The sequence below is a fragment of the Ambystoma mexicanum genome, chromosome 5p (assembly GCF_040938575.1).
Source record: "Ambystoma mexicanum isolate Mex_15411 chromosome 5p, UKY_AmexF1_1, whole genome shotgun sequence".
Taxonomy (NCBI): domain Eukaryota; kingdom Metazoa; phylum Chordata; class Amphibia; order Caudata; family Ambystomatidae; genus Ambystoma; species Ambystoma mexicanum.
Window position 1 is genome coordinate 823,416,540 of NC_090930.1, and position 27,299 is coordinate 823,443,838.

Below are 27,299 nucleotides of genomic sequence, written 5' to 3' on the forward strand. Positions count from 1 at the left end.
TCCCCATCTCTGTGCAGACTGGCAATCAGCATCTGGGAGTGGGCCCTGGAAAATAACATCTACCTCACGGCAGTCCACCTGCCGGGACAGGCCTCAGCAGGTTGGGAGTGGACAATTACGAGTGGCAGCTAAACCGCATTGTTATTCAGGAGATCTTCAACAAGTGGGGTCATCCCCAGGTGGATCTCTCTGCCACCTGGCACAACAAGAAGTGCCCTCAGTTTGCCTCCTTGTCAGGATTAGTCAGGCGAGTACAAAGGCAGCGAATATGGCAAAGGAAATGTGCACTAAATTACACAGTGAAAGGCTTTGAATTAAACTACGTGCACACAGGAACAACGACTCATGTATGCTAGAACCCAGGAGTGCAAATAGAGTGTGACAACAAAACCAATATATGAAAAGGGATGTGGGGTAAGCACCTGACCGCGAGGAAAGTCGGCAAGCGCCTTACCCCCAATTGCTGTTACAGGTACTGACAGCGCTAAACCCACGTGGAGGGCAAGCAATGACAGGATCTGTGAACTAACACTCTTGATGGTATTAAATAAGGGAACTAAAGAACAGTACTCACGAGGACGAGATAAACCTCTTGAATGTCAGCTAGCCCACGAATCCTGTTGATGAAACTGGGACCCAGAAAGGCTATAACAGCAATGGGAGGAAAACTAAATACCTAAGTTGGAATAGTGTTTACAAATTAGTGAGGAAAACATAAGCATTCACACAGGAGCTAGCTACAACCGCACACCACACCTAAATATCAAATGGGAAATAAATGCAGTTGTGCAATGGAAAACATGGAATGGATCCCAATGGAAAATAAGGATCAGGAGCAGGGAAAAACGAAATAACCAATGCAAACTTCCCCCTACCCCTCCAAGGGAAAGACAGGATGCTAATCTAAGAGGCTAAGGCATACGGGTTTACAGCAGCAAAGGACAGAGTCAAAGAAATATAGAACACAAACAAACTGGGCTGCATCTAAAAGGGGAAAGCACTGAGAAATGCTGCCTGCAAACAGAGGAAGACAAAAAGGGAATCAAGGGAGCAGAAATCAATTAGCGCATGAATCCGAAATTCAGGGCCGAGGAACAAGAAAACAGGAACTAGGTACAAACGCATGGAACAAGGAACAAGGGACTAGTCACAACAGGAACACTGCAAACGATGACCAGCGCTGGACTGAAGTAAGACTGAGGCTTTTAAAGCTGCTTAACGAGCACACGCCTCAGGTGTGCCGATTGCTGCACCTGCAGCCACAGCTGTTACCTATCCTCCACCCAACCTTGTCCTGCAAGGGTGGAGGTGGAGCAGTGGGCCAGGCATTCTGGGAAGCATAGTCATTTGGTTAAAGAAGCATGCTGGCTGCCAAAAACCTGGAATGGATCCGGAAGGGAAGTAGCTTGGAAAATAGGGATTTAGCGCTCCTAATTCATCACAGCACTGTAGCATAAGGTTCGGAGGAAAGGTCCAGTAGGGAATAAACCCCAAATCATGCCCCCAAGTGGTGGGAACGGGAGCGAAGGGAGCGAGTCGTGACAGTATACCCCCTCCTACGGCCGTCTTCGGGTGCCCGCCACCCGCACGAGACATCTTCTTTCCATGATGGGAGTGCTTTTTCTTTGGAGGTGGTACTGATGGAAACGGTGGCTTCTGGTGAGGAAGAGACTCATGGTTCGAAGAAAGGCATGAAGGACTTGCAGGACCTGAAGCAGAGTTGGAAGATCCAGGAATCTCAGTCACTGGGAGTGGACCCTTATAAGTCTTTGAGGAGGGAGGCAGGCTGGTGTAACATGCCTTAGACAATGGTAGAAGCCCCGTTAGCCTTTCTGCCGAGAGTGGACATGCGGGAGGTGAGGAAATTGCTGGCTTCAGGAAAGGTTTATGTTCAGCCATTAGAGAAGGTGGCGGCTGAGGTAGAGGTTCAGATTTTCTTCTGTCATCCATCTGGGAAAAGGCTTGTGGTTGAAAGTGACTAAGGTTTGATTGCACATGTTCTACGCCTTGGAGACCTGAAAGTCCAATGGGTTGTTGGTACTCCGGGTGACAGTCGTGTAACCACCTTGTTGCACGTGGGATACAACAGCAGGGACGTTTGGCATACTGATAGGAGTGATAGACGCAGTACTTGGTATTTCAGGCACACTCGCAGAAGGAGCAATAACAGACACATTTTGAACTGCAGCAGTCATTCCCTTCCTTTGGCTACTAGCACCCAACTGGTGCTTCTTGGCGGAATTCTGTTGCACAAGTCCTGTAGGTAATACGCCGGTCTGCACCACCCCCTGTGCACACCCAGGTGAGTGGTTCTGACTCACCACTTGGTCCAGCTTGATGACTCTGAAGCGGGAGCTGGCAAAAGTCTCAAACTCTGATGCTGCATTTTTAGGAGGCTCTGATGCTAAAGTGAAGCAGTTGGGAGAATCGTCTTGTGGAAAAGGCAGGCATTCTGGTGCTCCTCCTGAAGCAAAAGAAAGGCAAGCTAGACGTTCATCGACAGTAAATGGTTGGGATTCAGGAGGAATCGCTGGAGCAGAAGTAAATACAGCAGGATCTGATGGTGTAGACAGGTATACCTCTGATATTGGCAGCGAGGCTAAGCAGGATACAGGCGTCTCATGAACTGAAGGCAAATACTCAGTATACTCCGGGACTGAAGACATGCACTTTTGATGGACTACCGGAGGCTCTAAAGCTGAAGGATGATCTGCAGGATGAGTCACTGTAGCTGAAGACAGGCAGGCCAGGGGAAACCTTGAGGCTGAAGGCATGCAAGCTGAAGCAATCTCGGTTGCTGGATACAAACATGTCCAGGTCTTTGGGACTGGCTCTTGAGTAAATGGCAGACATGGCAGCGGTTCATTGGTTGAAGACACGTGTGCCAAAGATGACTGCAGGGCTGTGGATTGGATCATAGAAGAGTCAATGGTTGTAGGAGGACAGACAGAAGTCTCAGAAGTTGACAGACACATTGGTGGCTCAGGAATGGAGGGCACCTTTAGGGCAGTAGACTCCTTGGCACCAGTAACCAAAGATTGAGCTGTACCCTTGCAGTCCCTTTCTTTAGTGGGTGACACAGAGTCTCTTTCTTTGTAGAAGTCAAAGTCAACCAGTGGAATCACCATAGTAAAGTCTCTGTTAATCAGGATTTCGTCAATTGTCCATTCCTCTGTTTTAGCTTCTGAAAGAGGCAGATTAACAATCAACAGTTCAGGAATCGCCTGCCGGTTTTTTGGTTCTGTATACTGTGGAATGAGTCCATCAGAACATGAAATCTGTACTGTCTCTGACTGTTCGTATTGATCAGAATTGGCAGAAGGAAGAGTGAACCCAGAGGTAACATCGTTTTCCACATCAGCTTTAACATCTACTTCAGTCTCAGCAGCTGCATCAGGAGCAGGGCCTAAGCCTACTGTAGTGACTGAATCTGTGTATGCCACCATTGTGGATTGTGTTTGGAAATCAGAAGCTTGTAAGTGTGCTAGCTCAGAATTATGACAAACTGCTACACAGGAAATTTTAGGTAAAGGAGTGGCTTGTAAATCTTCAGCTAACTGCAATCCCTGACAAACAGCAGAACAATTGTTAGAAACTGTGCCCAGATTAAGCGCTGTGCTAGACGAAAGACCTTCACTCCCAATAGATCTAACATATTGACAAATATCATGGTTTACCAAAGTCTCTGCACTCAGGGGCTGAACAGTGTTCACTTCCTCAACATCAACAGATAAAGTCTGAGGTGTATTCAGTAAAGAGTGCAAGGTTTTATTCTCCTCTTGTAAAGAAATGAATTCTTGTCTTAACTCCTCAAGCTTAGCTCTTAGCATGCCCTGCATTAACTGTACATCACTATCAGTAGGCACAGGGGGAGGCATTGTGGCATCAGGGCTGGATCCTGCACTAGCAATCTGGATGTGCACCGATTGTACATTGTCCTCTACTGCTTGCAGGTTCTGTGATTTATAGTTTCTCTTACCAACTTGGTCTGTGTTTCCCTTAAGCAAACTATTGACATTAGACCTCTTGGCATTAGGGACTACAGTATGTACCTGTGCAAAGGAGTATGCTTTAGACTGAGTGTAGAAAACAGAAGTTATGCAAGGAACCCCTCCATTCTTTATGTTTGTACCATGAAACTGTTCTATCTGAGGTGAAGCACAACTGGAATCATGGGGTTCAACAACAGAGGTACTCTTGTATAATAAGTCTAACAGTGTGTTGTTTTCTGCGGCTAAGGCTTGCGCTGACATAGAATCGGGATCAAAACAAAAGATAGAACTAGGATCAGGCAATGTAGGATGTGTCATCCTATGGGAAAAATACTTTGCACGTAAATGCCCATTCGTGACAAGGAGTTCATTTAAGTCAGGACTAGTGATTTGATTGTCACAGGTAAATGTAGGGGAAGCTTTCTGTACAAACTTGTTAGAGGCCTTGCTGCCTTTCTTTCTTAAACTTGCCATATTCAATGGGAATTTTGGGCTGGTCATTCTGTCAGGATTAGTCAGGCGAATACAAAGGCAGCGAATATGGCAAGGGAAATGTGCACTAAATTACACAGTGAAAGGCTTCGAATTAAACTACGTGCACACAGGAACAACGACTCATGTATGCTAGAACCCAGGAGTGCAAATAGAGTGTGACAACAAAACCAATATATGAAAAGGGATGTGGGGTAAGCACCTGACCGCGAGGAAAGTCAGCAAGCGCCTTACCCCCAATTGCTGTTACAGGTACTGACAGCGCTAAACCCACGTGGAGGGCAAGCAATGACAGGATCTGTGAACTAACACTCTTGATGGTATTAAATAAGGGAACTAAAGAACAGTACTCACGAGGACGAGATAAACCTCTTGAATGTCAGCTAGCCCACGAATCCTGTTGATGAAACTGGGACCCAGAAAGGCTATAACAGCAATGGGAGGAAAACTAAATACCTAAGTTGGAATAGTGTTTACAAATTAGTGAGGAAAACATAAGCATTCACACAGGAGCTAGCTACAACCGCACACCACACCTAAATATCAAATGGGAAATAAATTCAGTTGTGCAATGGAATACATGGAATGGATCCCAATGCAAAATAAGGATCAGGAGCAGGGAAAAACGAAATAACCAATGCAAACTTCCCCCTACCCCTCCAAGGGAAAGAAAGGATGCTAATCTAAGAGGAAGGCTAAGGCATACGGGTTTACAGCAGCAAAGGACAGAGTCAAAGAAATATAGAACACAGACAAACTGGGCTGCATCTAAAAGGGGAAAGCACTGAGAAATGCTGCCTGCAAACAGAGGAAGACAAAAAGGGAATCAAGGGAGCAGAAATCAATTAGCGCATGAATCCGAAATTCAGGGCGGAGGAACAAGAAAACAGGAACTAGGTACTAGGTACAAAGGCAAGGAACAAGGAACAAGGGACTAGTCACAACAGGAACACTGCAAACGATGACCAGCGCTGGACTGAAGTAAGACTGAGGCTTTTAAAGCTGCTTAACGAGCACACGCCTCAGGTGTGCTGATTGCTGCACCTGCAGCCACAGCTGTTACCTATCCTCCACCCAACCATGTCCTGCAAGGGTGGAGGTGGAGCAGTGGGCCAGGCATTCTGGGAAGCATAGTCATTTGGTTAAAGAAGCATGCTGGCTGCCAAAAACCTGGAATGGATCCGGAAGGGAAGTAGCTTGGAAAATAGGGATTTAGCGCTCCTAATTCATCACAGCACTGTAGCATAAGGTTCGGAGGAAAGGTCCAGTAGGGAATAAACCCCAAATCATGCCCCCAAGTGGTGGGAACGGGAGCGAAGGGAGCGAGTCGTGACACCTGGCAGGGACAGGGCCCCGGTTCCCTGGGAGACGCATTTCGGCTTCAGTGGAACAGCATGAAGGCTTACGCCTTCCCGCCCACACTGCTGATTCACAGACTGATTTGAAAGATCAAGGAGTCTCGCCAACTCAACATCATTCTGGATGGTGGCCGGCCAGTCCATTGTTTTCGGAGCTGCTCAGCCTCTCGGAGATACCTCCGATTCACATCCCGATGGGCCCAGCACATCTTCTGGCGCAGCAGGGGGACAGGGTCATCCACCCAGCACCTCAGAAACTAGCCCTCACAGCGTGGTGCCTGAGCAGGTAATGCTGCGGCACCTCAGCCTCTCCCAGGCTAATCTGGAAATGATACAGGGTGCAAGGATCAAGGCTACTAGGGCCCAATATAAAAGTAAATGGACCAGGTTCTGCCAGTGGGCAGACGCCAAGGAAATCGACCCCCTGGCATGTACTTTGGACGATGTGCTCTCCTTCTCGACGCACCTCTCCCACTCGGGGGTCCAGGTGGACACCTGTCGTACATACCTTGCAGCCATCGGGGCTTAAAGAAACTCGGAGGAGGGGATCTTCTCTTCCTCCAATCCTATTTTCAAGAAACATTTGACGGGGTTCGCAAGGCTCTACCCGCACGTCAAGAGGCCACACCCGGTGAGGGACCTTAAAATACTATTGGGCGCCCTGGCGCACAAACCGTTTGAACCAATGGCATCCGCGGACATCAGGCTGGTCACCATCAAGACGGCCTTACTGGTCGGCCTCACCTCGATTCATAGAGTCAGCGAAATCCAGGAACTGGTCGCCTCGGAACCATATACTACCTTTCACAGGGACAAAGTCCTGCGGACACACCCAGAATTTCTGACAAGGTGCAGTCTGCTTTCGACTTTAACGAGGAAATAGTCCTTCCAACGTTTTTTGCTGATCCTAAGGACGAAGCACAGAGTGCTGCACTGCCTGGATGTCAGACGTGCCCTGAAGTTCTACTTGGACAGGACCAAGGGCTTCCGCAAATCTGATGCTCTGTTTGTCACCATCAGAGGCTCAAGACCAGGCTATCAGGCTTCCAAGGCCTCCATATCCCGCTGGATGGTCTCGGCCATCAAAGAAGCGTACGAGGGCTAGCACAAGCGGCTTCCGGCCAACGTGAGTCAGAGCCAAGGCAACGGCCACTGCATTCCAGTGCCATGTCCCTTGGCAAGTCATAAGCAGGGCGGTCACTTGGGCCACTCCCTCAGCTTTCTGCAAGCATTACTGTTTGGATGCCGGCTCTAGATCTGACGCGGCTTTCGGACAGGTGGTTCTGTTAGGCAGAATTATATGCAGTACCCTTTGGGAACACCACACACAATTAAGACTACAATTGACAGTACAAATTTACCTTTGGTACAAACCTGTACTACACAGTAAAGTGGTAGCGATGGCTGAGCAGCTAGACTTATCTCAAGAGTAAGTGAGCAGTATCAATAGTTACACAAAGGACATCAATTACTATGATTCAAACAAACACTGACTCAAGGTTTCTGAGTAAAAGAATATACATTGTTAGGCAGAATCCTGTGCAGTGCCCTTAGGGACCACTCCACACAATTAAGACTACGGGTGGTAATACACGTTTTACCTCTGGTACAAGCCTGTACTACGATGTTACAGTGGTAGCAGTAGCGGAGCAGCCAGGCTTATCTCAAGAGTATATGAGCAGTAGTAGAGATTACACAAATGGACCACAATTACTGTGACTCAAGTAAACACTGACTCAAGGTTTCAGGTAAAAAAATATAAGTACATTTATTTTTAAACCATTTGTTATAAACACAACACTTCTATTAATTCAAAACCACACGTAAAATACACTACAACTAACCACTTCACTTTGTACGGTATAACTCAAGGTAAGTACCCTATGTTTTAACGGACCGGTGTTGTGAAACAAAAGATGTTACCGGGAATACATTTGCGATCACTTTTTGACAGCAATGACAGTTCGGTCTTACTAAAGAAACGCGTATCCGCGGCAATAAATGTTAACAGGGCAAAAACACACTTAGCATCTGAGATACGCAGAGAGAGTTGGGGGCAAAAATCATACGCAATACTTTTGTCACGGCAGACAGAATCAGAGAACACTCATGGACAGAAATTCAAGAGTCAAAAGGCCAGAGCCAGTGTCAAGTGGAACCGGGTTCCTGTTGTCGAGGATCACACAGTCGGACAGTTCACGATTCAACGTAGCCAGGAGTACTTAGATATTGTCAATGGAGGAAGCAAAAGTTATAAGAAGGAGGGAAGATAAGGACAAGCCTTGTAGGAGGAGAAAAAGGGATTCACCCGATTTCCTCAAGCAGAACATAGTACCTTATTCAATGAAGAAGTGGGCGCCACGGCAGTTGTTCCTGGTAGTTTCCTGCAGACCCACCGTTCCTGGAGCTTCGGCAAGAAGGAGGACGTCTGGAGGGGTCTGCACCACACAGGGCTGAAGCCGGCAGCAGCAACAGTGAATAAAAAAGGGCGCTCCTAAAAAACAGGAGAGGCTCTTCAGATGGCTATACGGACCACTACAGCAGTGTACAGTGATTTCGACCACGAAGAGGATCCTCTGACTGTAGAAGATGAGCTGGTTATCCCCACGAGGCTCAAGGGAAGAAGACTCCGGACTGGATCTTCTCTGGTCGTCGAAGGGTAGATAGCTTAGGACTGCAGCAGGGCTTCACCGGGACCAGATAGTTGCAGCAGCCGACTTCTTCTCCGCTTCTCTTCGGTTCCTTGTAGTTCCAGTGGCGACTGACTTCTAGCCCAAGAGTCCTGCCTTTTATGCGAAAATCCCCCATTCACACAGCCTGGCTGTCAATCACGCAGCAGGGGGTTTGTCCAGCCTGGACAACCACCTCAGCCAATCATGGCAATGTGCGACTTGGGTTTCCTAGGATACCCTGTGCAGGGGGTGGCTACACCCTTCGCCTCACATTCAGCCCACCTAGAGACCCAGGCGCCTAGAGGAGGGCTTCTGGGCAGAAGCCTGCCAAAAGACAGTGAACAAAGAAGGCAAACCTGGTTTGCCGCACAAAGTAAAACACAAGAAGAACTTTACAAAAAGAAATGGCGAATAAACCCGACCGGAGCCAAAAGAAAAAGTATTTGGTCAAGCGGGTTTAAGTTCGAGGCCAATATAATAGCTTAAAACAATACCACCTTTATATAGTATAATCACGGTAGAAAAGTTAGGGTAGATACCACTGCCACCCGCCAAGTCTAAATGTTAAAAGAGCGAAACAATGCTCTAGGAGGTACAGATAAAAAGAGCTAAGAAGTAACCCTTTCCGATACTCCATGTAAGATGGGCTGTACTGGATCTGTGGTTAAATGACTAAGTAAAGTTAAATGGCAACTTTACCCTTTTCTGGGGGACAGTAGTCAGCCTCAGAAATGGAGTCGGTGGGATGTCTAAAAGACAACCCTGTGTCACTACACTGAAGGTGCTGTGTAACACACAAAAGAAGGGGGCTACTGAAGTGGTGTACTCCAGAGCCCAAATCACAAGAACAGATAAAATACACATGGCAAAACATGGGTAAGAGTGGGGGAAAAGCTCACACTCTTACCAAGTGCAAAAAAATAACTCCAGAAATCCAGCAAAGCAAAGAAATCACTAGGTACGGGAAATTAGCCATTGAAAGAGAATTCTCCCTAACATACATTTATTTACACATCAGTTGTATAACATTTCACTAAAGTAACGCAGTTGAAAAATCACACTCTTAATACACTACACCACACCCAATAGATTCTGGACAAGTTAGGCTCAAAATGAAGTGTGAGCAAAATGGCACTCCAGTAATTTAAAAGGGAGGGAAAGACAAAGTTAGGCAGAATTGAGCAGCACCAACAAGTAAGTAAGCAGGGCAATCTAGACAAAGGAACTACAGTGAGGAAATCAGATTCAAACAAGTCAATGGGTCACAGTCTTTTGCTCGAGATCACACAGTTCAGGGTAGTTCGCGGTTAAGTCTTTGCCAAGAGTTCCGGACGAAGTTGGTTGGCAGAAAAATGTGTTTAAAGAATGGAGAAGGACAAGCCCTCGGATTGGCAAAAGGTTTCACGCACTTTCACCGCGGCTGGACGAAACTAACAACCGGATTTGAACAGTACCTTAAATGGGGAAGCAGCTGTAGCTGAGGCGGACGTTCCTGGCAGGTCCTGCAGGCTCACGGTTCCTGAAGCGACTGTCGGACTGACACGAAGTAGGAAGACTGGAGGGTCCTGCACTGCCCAGGGAAGAAACAAGAAGCAGAGCAGAGCAACAAATAAAAGGTGCGCGCCTTACAGACCCAAGCAGGGTCCAACCTTCCTGGCTATCCGGTTCACTGTAGCTCTGTACAGCAAATTCGACCAGAGGAGGAAGGCCTGGCTTGCAGTTTGGGTGAACTGGTTGGTCCAACCAGCTCAGGGGAAGAAGATTCCTGGTGGGTCTTCTCTGTCGTTGGAGTCTGAAGATTCAGACCTGCAGCAGGGCTTCACCGGGCGGTTCAGTCGTGGTAGGGGTCCTCTTTTGTCAGCTCCTCTTCGGTTCTCTCGTTCCAGTGGCGACTCTGCCTTTCCAGCCCCAGAGACCTGATTTTTATGGAGTTTTCCCCCATTCACACAGCCTGGCTGTCAATCACACGGCAGGGTGGCTGTCCTGGCGGGACAGTCATCCAGCTAATCAAACAGGAGTGCGACTTGGGTTACCAAGGGAACCCATGGCAGGGGTCCTAAAACCCCTCCCTCACATCCTGCCTACCCAGACTTTCAGGCGCCCAAGGAAAGCTTCTGTGTAGAAGCCTGTGAAAGGTCGGCGAACAAAGGAACCAAACCTGGTTTGGTGCGCAGAGTAAAACACGAGAAAGACTTTTACAAAAAGAAATGGCGAATAAAGCCAGCCGGAACCATATTAAAACCTATATGGTCTAGCGGGTTTAAGTTCGAGGCTACCAAGATAGCCTAAAACAATACCAGGGTTATTTAAGATAAGCGCAGTAGGAAAAATAGGGTAGTTACCACAGCCACCAGCCCAGTCTTAATGAAAAGGGAGCAGAACAATGCTCCAAGAGAAACAGACAAAAAGGGATAAGTATTAACCCTTTCCAGAACTCTATTTAAGATAATTTGTACTAGTCTGTGAGTTTTTAAAAGAGACTAATAAAGTCAATGGCAACTTTACATGTTATATGTTTCTGGGAGATAGTAGTCAGTCCCAGAAAAATGGAGTCGGAGTTGGGAAGTCTAAAAGACAACCCTGTGTTACTGCACTGAGGGTGCTGTGTAACACACAGTAAAAAGATGATGCCTATGGAGTTACAGGTCCCAACATAAGTCTTTTCGGGAGGCGGAGAGTCTCTTTAGAAAGTCGAACACGTGTTGACTTGAGCCAACAGGTAGTTTGTAAGTGTTCTAAAGAACAATAAGAACAGGTGAAAAGTTCTTAACAGACCCCCACCCTATCCAACCACCTTAGGGGAGACCGTGGGAAGAATACCCGACCAAAACACCATTGTTCAAGGCAAGACAATGGAGGGGTAAGGCCAGGAATTTATGCCCATACAACCCTATGGAGACAGAGGAGAGCCAAAACAGATACGTTTACTCACCCCATATACTCGGATTCACTAAGTGACCATCAAAGGGGTTCCGGAATTTGCTTGGCGTTTCGGATTCGTGCCTTGGATCCACTGAAGGAAGTCCAGGGGACTTGGGTACAGAGGCCACTTAAGGCATGGGGCTATTGGATCTGGCCACATCGTGGTTCCATGCTCTGATGCATCGGCTCTGGACAGCTGGACAACCAGGACACTGGCTACTGGACCACCACTTCAGCACTTACCTCAAGAGGACTCCCAGGACTTGATACAAGTGACAAGCATTGATGGCCACTTTAAGAAAACGGGCAGAGAGCGACCTTTGTTGTGGAAACAAAGAAAGTGGTCCTGCAAAGCCCCTCTTCGCATTGGAAAGATGCAACATCAGGAAAATGCTTCTTGTTTCATAAGCTGAGGATCTCCTGAGTCCCAAGGCTCATCTCAGGACGACGACCCTTGCAGGCAAAAGGACAGGGACGACATCTGGCTAGCCAATGGGATGATTCCAGGGCTTGGAGTGCTTCCAGCAGCAGGATCTTCGAGCAGAGATCAGGACTGGTTGTTACCACCATTCCAGGGGTCGAAGCACTGATGGTCTTTGAGAAGAAGAGAAGAAAGTGATTCTGGCTAGCATCCAACAACGAGGCCCAGGTCTTAAAGCAGGCTGCTCTCATTCCTAGGGGTCTTGCCTGCAACTATTTACTGAACGGCTGAAGACACCCCTCTTTAAACCACAATCCGGGCTGGAGTTGCCCTAGGCTCACCAATGGTAAGGATCAGCACCATTCATACTTGCCTGGGGCTGTCCACTTCTGGACAGCCTCTGGCCATTGCATCTACCCAGCAACAGACACACTCTGGCTTGGATGTGTACTGTGGTCAGACAGAACCAGACCCCAAATCCGGACACACAGATAGCTGCTTTGCCAGCAAAATCTGGAGCTTTTCCTGGGAAAGGGCTTATGGAAAATCTGGCCCTGCCAGAGCAGTAAGAAGGTAAAACTGCAAGTTGGCCAAAGGGCAGGTGGACATCTTATGGCAGGGTCATTTTAGAGTATATGGTACTACAAATGGCATCATGTGACAAAATGCAAAACTGCACGAGACAGTAAAAAGAAAAAGGCAAAAAAGTATTTGCTGCCACCAGCCCACCCTGGACACATCATGCAAGTAACGACAGTCACCAAAAATAAAGTTATAGGGACACAGAGTCTCCACCATGGAGAACAGAGGTGTCCTGCACAGACAGCCATAGGGAATATCCAGTGCCCCCAAAACAGTTGAGTTTAGCAAGGTAAGTGAAGCAAAAAGGCTTCACTTACCTCCAAAAATGAGGAAAGGTTAAGACAATAGCAAAAAGTGGGATATCTCATTGATGACTTACAGACAAAGCAGCAAAAAGAAAAATCTTTCCTATCAAGACCCAACACAACAAGTGAGCTGGCCAAGCCCTGTTTATATCCATAAGGATGTACCTCTGATTCCAAACCAGTCCCTGAAAGGTTACACCTCCAGCCACTGCTTTCTCCCCTGTAGTTGGTTGGCGTTCATGAAACTCAGTCTGGTTAAGCCATTAGCCTAATCTTGGTAGAGGCCAATTACCTTATTCACTCCATTAGCTCACTGTTATTCTTCCAGGTTACCAATGCATCCACGGCATGCAGCACCATTTTGGAAATCCCGTGCTACATCAAAATGTCTCTGTGTTACTTTGCACTTAACAGGGTGCCAGAGTTTGCGGCATCACTGCTGACTACTGTATTGGCTCCAGCCGTATGGGCTCTGGAGTACATGATAGGTGAGTACCCTATGTTGGCTGACCAACTGGTGGCATTTATGCAAGTTTGTTGATTCAAATTATAATGAAAAGGCCTACCTATCCCTAGTAATAAGTTGTTTGCCCTTCCTAACACAAAACTATGGTGCTTGTCGTCAGTGAGGTTGTCCAAATCAACAGTTCGTCCTCTGTCCAAAACTATCCTATTCTGGCCCAACCACTGATGAAGAAAACTCAAAGAAAAGAGGGGTCCAGGAGAAAGACTCCCTTCTCCTGGACAGGCTTCTATAGCCTTAACAGTTCTGTCTTGCAATGGCTTCCGGTCGGTTCTATGCCTTTTCCCCGCTTTTTAAAGGCCGCACAAACAAAAGCTTGATTTATTTTGGTAATTTTGACTGGCCCACAAAAAGATAGAAAAAGCACATAGATTAGGCTTTATTTTTTTATTTAAGGGGTTCTACCCCCCATATTCCCTTCCCTCATAGTACCCCACTCCCCCACCCCCACACACAAACACAGTTTCATTGACCCACCCTTTGTTTTCAGTCACACACATACACTCTCGCGACTGCTCGTCTGGGTCTCTCTGCGCCTGTCAACCCCTGCGTGCACTCGTGTGTGTCGCAGGGGCTGACAGTTTGATTTAGAAAGACCACTATGTGCAGTCAGAGCGTTTTTTTCTAAATCAACCTTTTTTTTAAATTGTTTAAATAAAAAAAATATTCAGTTAGTCTTATCATCCAAAACTTCTTTTCATTCCTCAAGGGGGCCTTTACCCCTCCCTGGGCTTCCCTTTGTTTTCTATATAAAAAAAGTTCCCTTGTGCTACAAATAATGATTTCTTTCCTGCTTCTTCTTTGAATCTTACAGTGTCTCTTCATACATTTCTACACATTTCCGGAAGTACATCTGATGGCTTTTGTGGTGTTTCTTAATCGGTTAACATATTCCTCTTTACTGGGATGAGTCTGAAAGGCCCCTTGGCAGTCTCTACTCTCTTTTCAATAGTCACATATACTGGGATGAGTATGATTGGTCCCCTGATCTTCACTCTCCTTCCAATAGTTACTTGTAGTGGATCGAGTATTATTAGTCCCTTGGTAATCTTCACTTTCTTTCTAATAGTTACTTGTACTGGGATGAGTATCATTAGCCCCTTGGTAATCTTCACTCTCTTTCCGACCGATTCCGCACCCGGATCTCACGTCGTTCCAGTTACCTGTTTCGGATCGGGGAGGCATCACCGGTTCTTTCCGTGGGGTCAGGTTCCTCCTTCTGGCACAACCGCTTTGGTCGTTCGTCGCTTCTTTCTTTTTCTATACGCGGAGCCCTTCCTCGTACAGTCTCGGCACAGTTCCTGGACCACCCGGTCCACCCTTTCTGGGCCGCTCCACCGCCTCCAGGTTTTTCCCAAGTACACAGGTCAGCTCCTTGCCCTCTATGTGCCCCCATTGTCAGCTTTCTGGCAATTCCTGGCTTCTTCTTCAGCCATGGTTTGAACATCCTGGGCTCCAGTGAAAAACATTACTGGTCCTTCTATTTTTATTAGATAACACTGGGTCCTCCCTAGTGTAGACACACAGTCCTTTGTTTCTTTTGCTTGAGGACTTGTGGCTCTTTGGTCTGTCTTCTTCGTCGCAGTGTGGTTGGCTGCCAACCACTGAGTACTCTGATTCTCACATTCTTCTTCTTCACAGTACAACTTGTCTGGTGAGGTGGATTCTTGGGGATATTGCAGTAACAGATAGTAACTGGTTTGGAGTGACTTGAGTGGTCATCAGATATTCTTGTTGACTCTTCATAAAGGGGTCTAGGGAGTTCCTTGATGGAACAGGAGTCCTTTTCCCCAGGAGGAGAGTCTCTCCTGTGAGGTCACGCTTTCTGCCACCCCTAGGAGGAATATCGCATAGCAAGCTCACCTCCCTGTGAATCGTCACACCTACCACTTCTTTCTGAGACCAGCCCTTGGGCCAGTCGGTTTCCTCTTGGTGCATTGCAGAGATAGGATGGCTGTTCTTAAGGCTAGGGTACTGCACAGGGATAACAAGTCAGCGGGATCCCTCCTGATCCACCATAGTTGACATACCTAGCAGAGGCCAGACCAACCCAGTCCCACATGACTGTCTACCCCATATAAAGTGTGGATAGTACCTCTGACCCAACACCCCAAGGCAACACTTGAGCTTTTTCCATCCTGAGACGTGGTACCACCGCAACAAAAACTTAGTAAGGACCCTTAGGCTGAGTAAAGGCCAAAGAGCAGGACCTCAAACTGATAATGTGTGTTCCCAAGCATAAACCTAAGGTACTTTGTGAGCTTCTGATGAGTCAGCACATAGAAGTAGGCATCCTGAAGGAATAAAGAAGGACTGAAGAGGCACCAGACAATCATGCATTGTGAGGCCCTGAAGGAATGGGTCAAGATCACATCTTGAATGCAGGCCCCATGACATCAATTGGCACTGAAATATAAAGAAATCCTTCCATCTTTTTGAGGTGGCCACCCACTCTTCGGAGCCTTCGCCAGGAGTTATCAAATCGTCTCCAATAGGAAGGAGTCCAGGGTAGGATGTGACAGAGGGTGGCTGTCAGAGCATAGAATAAAAGGGAGGCAGCAGACCTGAGACATGACCTAAAAGGCACACGTATTACAAGTGATGTGTTCCCAAGTCCAAATTAAGGTTTTTTTATTCCTGGACTGTGCCGAGGGGACTGTGGAAGCAGCAACATAATTTTTTGGCCAACTTTGTCTCGGTCTGCTTGTGGGGAAAATGCTACTGAGTCTGTTTCCTGAAGCATGCTGGTCCTCTATTACAGTAAGCAGAAGAGGTATAGGTCCAAAAGCAAATATTCAAGGATGCCGCAGGCTGCTGGACAACTAGCCCCACAGTGTCCTTGGAGGCCTTAAACAGAGACTCATCAGCCTCAGGATCAAAGGAGGTATTGCCGTCAAATAACATATCAAACAGTTTGGTTCGAACATCTGGGGAGAAACTGGACTCCTCCAGCCATCAAGGTCTGTGGAGAACAGATCATATACTCATGGCATGAGACACAGCCAGCCATATCCAGGCCTACATGCTGTCCATGACAAGAGAGGAAAGCACCTTCTCAGGCACAGAGAAATATATGGGTTTGTAAGATCGGACCGAAAAAAAAGGTCTGACCGTACAAAATGACTGGAAAATACTACCACCAAAGGTACGAACACCAAAAGTTCGAACCTTTGGTGGTAGCATTGCAGGTAAGTAAAATAAAATGTTTTTAAAAAAAGACTGCGGGGGCTGCGGGGGTGTCCCCCGCAACCCCTCGCTCACTATACTTAACAGTATAGTGAGCGGGGGGTTGCGGGGGAAGCCGCTGCAGCCCCCGTAGTATGTAAGTGTGTTCGCATGAGAAAGGTGCAACCTTTGGGTAGTTCACACCTTTCTCATGCGAACATTCCGGCCGCGGCAAAAATCAACTGTGGCCGGATCACTTAGAATCAAATATATTGTATTGCACCTCAAGTGATTACACTCCAAAAAATGTAAACGAAAAACCGTGCTATTCCAAGTTTCTAGCTTCTTGGTTTCGTTGTCCAGGAGACAAGAAGATAGCTGTCTTGGAACCCACAAGACACACAGACTACCAAGCTCTTTGGAGAAGGATACAAGGTGCCTCATTACGACCCTGGAGGTAACCATGGCGCTATTAGCGCCATGGTTGACTCCAAAACCTTACCGATACCGCCATGGTGAATGAAGCAATTACCGCCCCATTCCAAGGTTGGCGGGGGCGGTAATTCCCCATTCACCATGGCCCTTCCCCCATTCCCATTTTAGCCCCCGTAGGGCTCAATGGGGATGGAGAAGGCGGTAATAACGGTACTGCAAATTGCAGTACAGTTATTACCTCTAAAGTCCCTTTGCGGGTCCCATCCTTAACGGCTGGTTTTACCAGCCATTAAGGGAGGACCCGCAAAGGGAACTCGTAATAGGGCAGTAAGGGATTACCAGTACCGGTAATCCCTTACCGCCCGGGTCGTAATGAGGCCCAAGGACAGAAAACCAGGGACCAGGGAAGCCGGGCAATGGTTCTAGGCAAGATCCAAGTCCACAGCAGGAGCTGGGGTAGCTTCAGCCCATCTCCATGAAAGGGGCGAAAAGAAGACTTTCCCCTCAGAGGAGCTTTTTCAGAATGCTGATACAGTCCTACTGGACAGTAGGCTTCAAAGGCGCAGACAACCCAAGAGTCTCCACCGCTTTGCAATTTTCATCTGAAAGAACACATTGCGCTTCCCATAGATCGAGGCTGGAATAAAATCAAGCTTGAGCCGTATCTAACCCAATGTCACACAAATCGGAGGTTTGCTCAGTCAGATCTTCATCCTAACCATTCTTCCAACTACCCAGAGTGCAAGGTTTCCAGTCTATACGGGATTGGGTCACCCTTCTTATCTAAGATTGGACCCATCTTTGAAAAGAAAGGAAACGTCTAGCAAGGTGCCGGTGGCAACTAGTGCCTGAAGCCTGCACTGGGGCCTCCGCATTCTAAAACCAAGAGGTGCTAGACGGACAGACTCCACAGGAAGGTCTGGAATCAAGCCAGTAGGCTTGGGAGTGCACCCTGAAGAGGTGCCTCTGCCAGCTTCATGGAGCATAGTGGGTCACAGCTCCACCAGCAGCACTGAAGGCTCTGAGGCCAGGCCCTTGGCAAAAACATGGAGCATTTGCCTCCTGAACTTCTTTCCCTCTCCTGAGCAGGAACATAGTAGTGAAAGGTACCTTTGGTGTAGGTGATGACACCTCTGAGGTTTCATCGCTCCTGGAGATGGAGTGACAACTCCAGTCCCTGGAAAGAGAGGATACAGTGCCGCTTTCAGGCATCATTGGGGGAGGAGGGGATATCTTGCAGTGCTGATTTGTCCTTGCAGTCTCTATCACAAGAGCAGTCCTGATCTAAATGCTCCTCGGGACCAACACCTTCTTTGATGAACACACAGATGACTGACTTTGGCAGTGTATGGTCCCCACCTTTTTAGAGCAAGATATTACATTTTGCAAAATGTTCATTGAGGGTCTTTAAGTTTATGGATTGATAGAAGTCACAGTCCTTCATGTTGCCTTCCTCCCAATGCAGTGAAGGCAAAACTTGAGGAGATCAGATACAGACACCTGTCTCCCATAATTCCCTGTAGAGCTCGGAGCCTGAGGACTTGGTGCTGCAGTGTTCCACTTAGTGGTTTAAAAAGATTCCAAAGTCAGCTAGTCCTGAAGAAGCTAAATCTAAGAAGAATATGTGGGTGAAAGGAATCGATTCAACATTTTTATTTTCTAAAATACATGCAATACTCCTCCAAGCAAAACATGTGGGACTCAAGCTGCACGGGCAAACTTCAGATCTGTTCTTTCTATTGCTATATTACAACATTTATTTGAATTGCATTAAGCATACAAATCATTCACATTTTGCAGATTATTAAAGTGAACATATATTTTTTTTTAAAACTCTGTTACAAATACAGTATAGTACAGTATTTGACTAGTAAAACGGCCTACCTTTCTGGAGCATATCAAAGAAGCCATAAGGCACATGTGAGGTGTTAAAAACAGCTTCAGTCGCATGATAAAAATAGCGAGTCCCGCATATGCTATCAGCTGCAATGCGTGAAAAACCAGCTAAAGAAAAAACAAAATCAAACGTTTCAAGTAATTCTTATCTGGAAAAAAAGGAATGCATACAAACAATGCTAAAATCCAGTGTATATAAAAACCACATTTGATTTAATATATTTATTATGTAGCTCAGTGAGGGTTAGTGCTCAAAAGTGAGGATCATTGGAAAATTCAATATTTTCAATTACACACCTCATCACTATTCTTTTTTTTGTTCACTCTTTTTATTGTTTTACAACATATAATAACCAACGACAACAAACATCGCACATAAACTGGCACTTCTTTTTGGATTCCACCCATCTTTGTCAATTGTCCTGACGCGCTCCAGTGGCCGTCCTAGCACGGATCTCTGATCTTCTGTACCGCAGCAGATTCATCCTCGCGGGTTCCTCTGTCAAGTGACTTGGGCCTCCTTCCATCATGTTTGCATTCCCTTCAGTGTTCCTCTGACCCACTGGGGTCTTCTGTACTATTCACCTCCCTCTGTTCGAACAGTTCTTGTAATGGCGAGCTCCATGCAAGTATATTATTTCTGTCATGCCGCGGCGGGGATGGCGGAAGTGGAACCGCTGGCGGTTCTGTCCGCCGTAGCTTTCCCCTTCTCGTCTTCTGCTTACCGCTCTAGTCATTGTACGCGTTCGTGACCCGGAAGTATATATCACTTCACTTCCGGGTCGCATACGCGTTGCAACGTTTCCGGATTCCCTCCTGAGTTGCTGCCGCTCCCGTACCTGGTGATATTCCTGCCTTTCTGCCTTTCATTTTCGCTGGTTCCACTCAGCTGTGTTCAACCCTTGTTCTCAGCCTTGTGCATTGCCTCGTCCTTGCCTAGCCATCTCCTCTCCTTAGTTCCTTTTCTTTTTGCTTCAGCTTACCCCTGCCTCTTCCCTTCCCTGTTTCCCTTCTTCCTTCTTTTTCTTCCTCTTTTCTCTCAATTGGATCTACCTCCTGCCAGACCTGTGCCTGCCTATCGGACTGCCTGTGTATTATCCCTTGTGCCTATTTTGGATCTACCTCCTGCCAGACCTGTGCCTGTCTATCGGACTGCCTGTGTATTATCCCTTGTGCCTATTTTGGATCTACCTCCTGCCAGACCTGTGCCTGTTTACCGGACTGCCTTTGGTTCAATCCTTGGTTCCATTATTGGTATCTCTGCTTACCAGATTCTGTGCCTGCTTTTCGGATTGCTCTCCCATCAGCGAACTCATCTCCTGTGATCATCCACCTGAAATACTACATCTAGGGGTTTTTTGTGCCTTCAGGCTTTTTTTCCCCCTGTGAGGCGTTCTCGGTAGGATAACCCCCGTTGCCCCTATTTAGTGGCACGGTGGCATCCTATCGAGGGCGTCCTTATCTTCACAAGAAAAAAGAGAAGCCTCCACGACATAAGGACGGAAAGATCAAGCAGAAAGAGGAAGGTGAGGAGTTGGGGGAAGGGGGAGAACTCGACTTTTCAACAGAAGAAGAAAACATAACAGACATTATTGACAGTTTGCAACGCCCACATGAAACTGAGATGGCAACCCCCCAGCAAGTTCAGGAACTTATAGCCGCCGTCCAAAACCTTAATTTGGAGGTTCAGAACCTTAAGGCAACCAACGCAGCATTGCAATTAAGAATGAACGAACGGGAGCGACCCTCTGCAGACCTACCGTCATTCCCTTTGGTCTCCGGCAAATTTGATGGATCGCCGAAACGAGTCAAGGAGTTCTTAGATGCTTGTAATCTCCACTTTTCCTTCCGTCCGCAGACCTTCACATCGGATCATGCCAAAGTAGGATTCATGATTACCCATATGACAGGTAATGCCCTGGCTTGGGCCACCCCTTTGGTTAACCAACCAGATCCTGTGCTGCAGAACTATAATGATTTCAAGACCTTGCTGCAGCAAACATTTTTACGCACAGAAAGTACTTTTTTGGCCTCGGAGGACCTCTTAGACATCTGCCAGGGAAATACAGATCTTCTCTCCTATATCACTAAGTTCAAACAGATAGCCGCCGAAGCTGGCTGGCAGGAACAGGCCCAATATACCATCTTCCGTCGAGGGTTGAGAGAGGATCTCAAGGACGAACTTGCACGTATCGACCGTCCGTCCTCCTTTTCGGATCTCATCACGGCCGCTCTTCGGATTGATTTCCGGCTCTCGGAACGACGGTCAGAAAGAAAGAAGAACAAACTCTACAGTCTCTCTCCATTAGAAGCCCAGTTGCCTTCTTCTCTACCACCTTCACGTCAAAGCAAAGAGGAACCGATGCAGATCGGTACTGCTCGTGCACCACTCACCGCGGAAGAACATAAGAGACGAAGGAATGGCAACCTGTGTATGTATTGTGGAGCCTCTAACCATTTGTTACGGAACTGTCCTGACGTCCCTCCGAGGCGTTCGGGAAACGAGCGCCCTCGGTGAGCATTGGGACGCACTCCCGAGGGGCCATTTCTAGTCCTTACGCAACTTTGTCGGTAGCATCTTCTGGTATACTAGAGGATTCTAGGTTGATGGTGCTGTCTGTCACTCTTACTGTGGGTAGGACCGTGGTCCCAACTCAGGCTTTACTCGACTGTGGTGCAGCCGGCAACTTCATAGATACCTTGTGGGCTAAACAAAAAGGAATAACACGCCTGGCCAAACCGGAGGATCAGAAAGTCGAAGGAGTGGATGGTGAACCTTTGATTTCCGGCATGATTACACACACCACAGAAGAACTACACCTAAGTATCCAGCAACATACCGAAAAGATCTCGTTTGACATCATCTGAGCAGCCCATTTCCCTATCATACTAGGGATAAGCTGGCTACGAAAGCACAACCCTCACATCGACTGGGCAAAGAACGTACTCAGAACCAAAATATGAGACAGTATTAACTACCAGTGTTTACGACTCCAGACTCATACATTGTCTTCCACATCATCTGCAAGAATACGCAGAGGTAGTGACAGAAAAGACGCCTAGCGATCTTCCTCCCCACCGACCAGAAGACTGCTGTCTGGATCTTGTTCCTGGTGCACTGGTCCCGTTCGGTAGGATGTTCCCTTTATGCCTCAGAGAAAGACACTTCGTCCGGGAATATCTGGATAACAATCTGGCCAACGGGCTTATAAGACCTTCAAAGTCACCGGCTGGAGCTTCACTGTTTTTCATCCCTAAAAAGGACACACAAGAACTGAGACCCTGTATCGACTACAGGGGTCTAAACAAGGTGACCATAAAGGACAGGTATCCCATGCCTCTTATCACCGAGATCATTCAAGCTGTTCATGGCGCCACTATTTTTACAAAATTGGATCTCCGGAATGCCTACCATCTCCTCCGGATCCACCAAGGGGATGAATGGAAGACAGCTTTTAGGACCCCCTATGGGTTGTACGAATATCAAGTGATGCCCTTTGGGCTCGTCAATGCCCCATCAGTGTTCCAGCGTTTTATGGACCGGCTTTTTTCAGACCTGCTGTGTCAGACCACGATTGTCTATCTCGATGACATACTGGTGTATTCAAAGACTCCGGAGGAACATGTGGTCCATGTTAAAGAGGTCTTCCAGAGGCTAAGAGAAAATCACCTCTCAGTCAAATTAGACAAGTGTGTCTTTTCTGCAACCTCCATCCCATATTTGGGTTTCACATTATCCAGTCAGGGTGTCGCCATGGATCCCCGCAAAGTATCTGCCATATTGGATTGGCCTTCACCTAAATCCATCAAGGAGGTACGATTCTTAGGTCTGGCAAACTTTTACCGGAAATTTATATCCAACTTTTCCCACCGGACTGGACCTATTACCACTCTACTTAAGAAAAGCTCCAAACCATTTTTCTGGTCCAGAGAAGCTGAGGATAGCTTCCACAATCTCAAGGAAGCCTTCTGTATCGCCCCCATCCTTCAGCAGCCTGATCAAGACCGGCCTTTCATTGTCGAGACAGATGCTTCTTCATCAGCTATGGGGGCAGTTCTTTTGCAGGAACATCAAGGAGTGGAACATCCAGTCTCCTATTTCTCCAAGACACTCAACGACAGCCAAAGGAACTACTCAGTTATAGAGCGTGAATTATTGGCCATGAAGTCAGCCTGTTTGGAGTGGCGTCACCCCCTGCAAGGAGGTAAACACCCCTTCTCCATCAGAACCGATCACAGAAATCTACAAGTCCTGCGACAGTACGAGTGCTACAACACACGACAAGCCCGCTGGGCTCACTTCTTTGCGCAGTTCGATTTCAACATTACCTACATCCCAGGGCAACAGAATTTAGTCGCGGACGCTTTGTCTCGCAGAGGAGACTATGTGACCGAATCCGACAGGACACCGGATCTTATGTTGCCCTTGACAAGACGAATAGGAGTTCTGTCCACTTTCTTGAGACAAGTGAAAGAAGCTTCAAAAGGGGGTTTTGAATCTGAGAGACACCCACAAAACCTTGTCTACGACATCAAGGAAGGACTCTACTTTGTGGAAGGCAAATTATATCTACCTACCCCTGAATTTCGGAGATTAGCGTTAAAGTGGTGTCACGACTCCAAGTTGGCAGGTCATCGAGGTATCAAGGGCACGTTGGATTATCTACAGAGGCACTTTTATTGGCCGGAGATGCGACAAGATGTGACCGGTTACGTACAATCCTGCGTGACCTGTCTTCGCAGCAAGAGTTCTCGTCTTAGACCTTTGGGACTTTTGAAACCTAATCCTGTTCCCGACGGTCCTTGGGAAGTAATTTCGACCGATTTCATCGTGGACTTGCCTCCTTCTGAAGGGTGCACATGCATCATGGTGGTGATCGATTTTTTCACTAAAATGGCTCACTTTTCCCCATTAACAAGGGTACAGACTGCTGTAGCCATGGCTGAAACATTCATCAAGGATGTCTTTCGTCTCCACGGGATACCAAAGAAGATCATCTCAGATCGAGGTAGCCAATACACCACTCGTTTCTGGAAAAATCTCTGCAGCCGTTTGGGTATAGAAAGAGCTCTAACGTCCGGTTTCCACCCTCAGTCCAACGGACAGACGGAACGTCTAAATGCCACTTTAGAACAGTACCTACGGTGTTATGTGAACCTTCAACAGGACAACATGGCTACCATCCCCGGTCTATACTACCGGTCTCTAATATCTCCACCTCTTTACCCACAGTTGATTCCACTCTCGCCTTGCTGAAAGACGTTCACCTGCAGGCTAAACACAACCTTAGCGAGGCTCAAATTAGATATAAGGACCAGGCCGACAAACTTCGGAAAACTGTACCTGATTGGGGGGTAGGATCTCAGGTCATGTTGTCCACCAGGTACCTACCGAGATGGGCACACCCTTCCAAACTCTCCCCTAAATTTCTGGGTCCATACGAAATCACCCAAGTCATAAACCCGGTGGCCTTTCGTCTAAAACTACCCAAAAGCCTTCAGACGGTCCACCCGGTGTTTCATGCCTCACAACTTAAACCATTTCATGCAGATACCTGGTCCCATAAAGAGAAGAAGACTCCCTTGCCTGCTACTTCGACCCAGGAGGAATTTGAAGTAGCCCAGATCTGTGACTCCCGGTACCGCCGGGGAAGGCTGGAATTCCTAATACGGTGGAAGGGGTATCACTGGTCGGAAAACTCTTGGGAACCAGCCTCTCATGTGCATGCCCCACTCTTGGTCCGAAGGTTTTTTCACTCTCATCCGGGTAAACCGGGTGGAGGCCCCCCTAGGAGGGGGCATACTGTCATGCCGCGGCGGGGATGGCGGAAGTGGAACCGCTGGCGGTTCTGTCCGCCATAGCTTTCCCCTTCTCGTCTTCTGCTTACCGCTCTAGTCATTGTACGCGTTCGTGACCCGGAAGTATAAATCACTTCACTTTCGGGTCGCATACGCGTTGCAACGTTTCCGGATTCCCTCCTGAGTTGCTGCCGCTCCCGTACCTGGTGATATTCCTGCCTTTCAGCCTTTCATTTTCGCTGGTTCCACTCAGCTGTGTTCCACCCTTGTTCTCAGCCTTGTGCATTGCCTCGTCCTTGCCTAGCCATCTCCTCTCCTTAGTTCCTTTTCTTTTTGCTTCAGCTTACCCCTGCCTCTTCCCTTCCCTGTTTCCCTTCTTCCTTCTTTTTCTTCCTTTTTTCTCTCAATTGGATCTACCTCCTGCCAGACCTGTGCCTGCCTATCGGACTGCCTGTGTATTATCCCTTGTGCCTATTTTGGATCTACCTCCTGCCAGACCTGTGCCTGTCTATCGGACTGCCTGTGTATTATCCCTTGTGCCTATTTTGGATCTACCTCCTGCCAGACCTGTGCCTGTTTACCGGACTGCCTTTGGTTCAATCCTTGGTTCCATTATTGGTATCTCTGCTTACCAGATTCTGTGCCTGCTTTTCGGATTGCTCTCCCATCAGCGAACTCATCTCCTGTGATCATCCACCTGAAATACTACATCTAGGGGTTTTTTGTGCCTTCAGGCTTTTTTCCCCCTGTGAGGCGTTCTCGGTAGGATAACCCCCGTTGCCCCTATTTAGTGGCACGGTGGCATCCTATCGAGGGCGTCCTTATCTTCACAAGAAAAAAGAGAAGCCTCCACGACATAAGGACGGAAAGATCAAGCAGAAAGAGGAAGGTGAGGAGTTGGGGGAAGGGGGAGAACTCGACTTTTCATCAGAAGAAGAAAACATAACAGACATTATTGACAATTTCCGCTCTCTCTTTCTCCCCTCTGCAGTGCCCTAGTCCACACTGTTGTTTCCGCTAGCGACCTTTTCTTCAAGTCGACCCACCATGTCTTTATGTTCGGCCCTGAACTGGAATTCCACGCCATTGCTATGCGGCGCTTTGCCAAAATGCACATTAAGTCTTTCATATTAGCTATATGTATCCGCTGCTTTTCGCCTCTAGGAAAAAGGCCCAATAAGTAAGACTCCGATGTCCACGCTTGCATGTGGATTCCACCCCTTGTCCCTTTTTCTTTGACGTTATCCCAAAACTTCGTTATCACTGGGCAAGTCTGAAACATGTGCCGCATGTCTGCTTTTTCCGCTGTGGACCGTGGGCAGTTCCGGGCTTCCTTGCTTCTCATAGTGTCCATTCTCCTGGCTGTGAGGTATGCTCCGTGCGTGAGGTAAGATAGAGCTGTGCTTGCCTAAATCTTGCGTTTCTGGAGACTTTCTTTGGGTACCAGAGGACTCTAGACCATTCTTGGTCAGCGAAGGTGTTCCGGAGCTCTACTTCCCACTGTTCCTGTGTCTGCAGTTCTTGCACGTTGCTGGTTTTCAATAGCTGTTCATAGAGTCTGGAGATCTTATCTCCCCCTTCTGACACGTCATACCATGCATCCAGCTCCCCCCCCCCCGGTGTCTGCGCCTTCTGATAATAACGGCCATCTCCTTTTCATGGTCTGGACCATGCTGTTGTACAGTATGAATTGACCTTTGTGTATGTCATGATCCTCCATCAGGGTTTGGAATTCCACCCATTGTCCATCTTTCCATAAGTCCCCAATCTGAGCTACACCTTTGCCTTCCCAGTGTCTCCGCTATGTTGTGAGGGTCTTGGTTCGTGCACCGGCCAGTCCTGTGTGGGGGATCTGCATGGAGCAGGGGTCTTGCATCCCCTGGGCTTTCCATGTGTTCTTCCACAGAGTCAGGCTCAGCTTGACCATGTTGGGGAGAGTTCCCGTCAAGGACTTATCTATCCATATCGTTTCTCTTAAATAGTACTGTCACAATGCAGGTTGGAAGAGCAGTGAGTCTATTGATATATCTCCCAGGCATCTGACCACATAGTAGCATTCAAAGTCTGGCAACCTGATTCCTCCCGATTTGTAGTCTCTTTGTAGAGTGTTCAGGGCTATCATGTTCCTCCCCTCTCCCCACAGGAATTCCCATGCCATTGTATTTAACTGTTTGAAGAATGTCTTAGGTATATCGTGAGGGATGTTTGTGAAGTAGTATAACATGCGTGGCAGTACTGTCATTTTCAACACAGCTGCCCTTCCTATCATCTCTAGTGGGAGTGTCTTCCAGAAGATCATAGCCTTCTTTGTCTTGTCGAGGGCTACTTGTGTATTGGTCCTATGTGTCACTGTGGTATCTGTTAGGGAGAATTCTCATTCTATGGCTAATTTCCCTTACCTATAGAATCCCCCAGCATCTTTGCTGGATTTGAAGGGTTTGTTTTTTTCTCCTGCTAAGAGTGTGACTCTTTTTCCCACTCTTAGGCATATTTGCTATGTGTGTTCTAGGCTATTTTTTGTGTTTAATGTCTATGGGGTTTATCGCACCCTCATGGAAACCATCTTTATCCACATGTGTTACCCAGCACCCTCCGTGCAGTGACAGAGGGGTGTCGTAGCGACCCCCAAACATAAACTCCATACCCTGGGACTGACTACTGTCTCCCAGGGCAGGTAAAGTCCCCACTGACTTTACTAGTCAATCTTTATGAACAAAACCAGTAAAACCCATCTTAC

The 27,299-nt window shown here is 47.5% G+C and overlaps 1 protein-coding gene across 3 annotated transcripts in view; it reads right to left on the reverse strand.

Moving 5' to 3' along the window:
* The window catches only part of DPY19L1 (dpy-19 like C-mannosyltransferase 1), a 2,006,077-nt gene that overhangs the window by 411,483 nt on the left and 1,567,295 nt on the right, over window positions 1-27,299 (reverse strand). For 2 of the 3 annotated variants that reach the window (XM_069613243.1, XM_069613242.1), the window contains one exon: window positions 18,752-18,871. The exons of the other annotated variant lie outside the window; for it this stretch is intronic. In XM_069613243.1, the coding sequence (XP_069469344.1) occupies window positions 18,752-18,871 (120 nt within the window). The remainder of the gene's footprint in view (window positions 1-18,751; window positions 18,872-27,299) is intronic. 3 annotated transcript variants of the gene reach the window in all.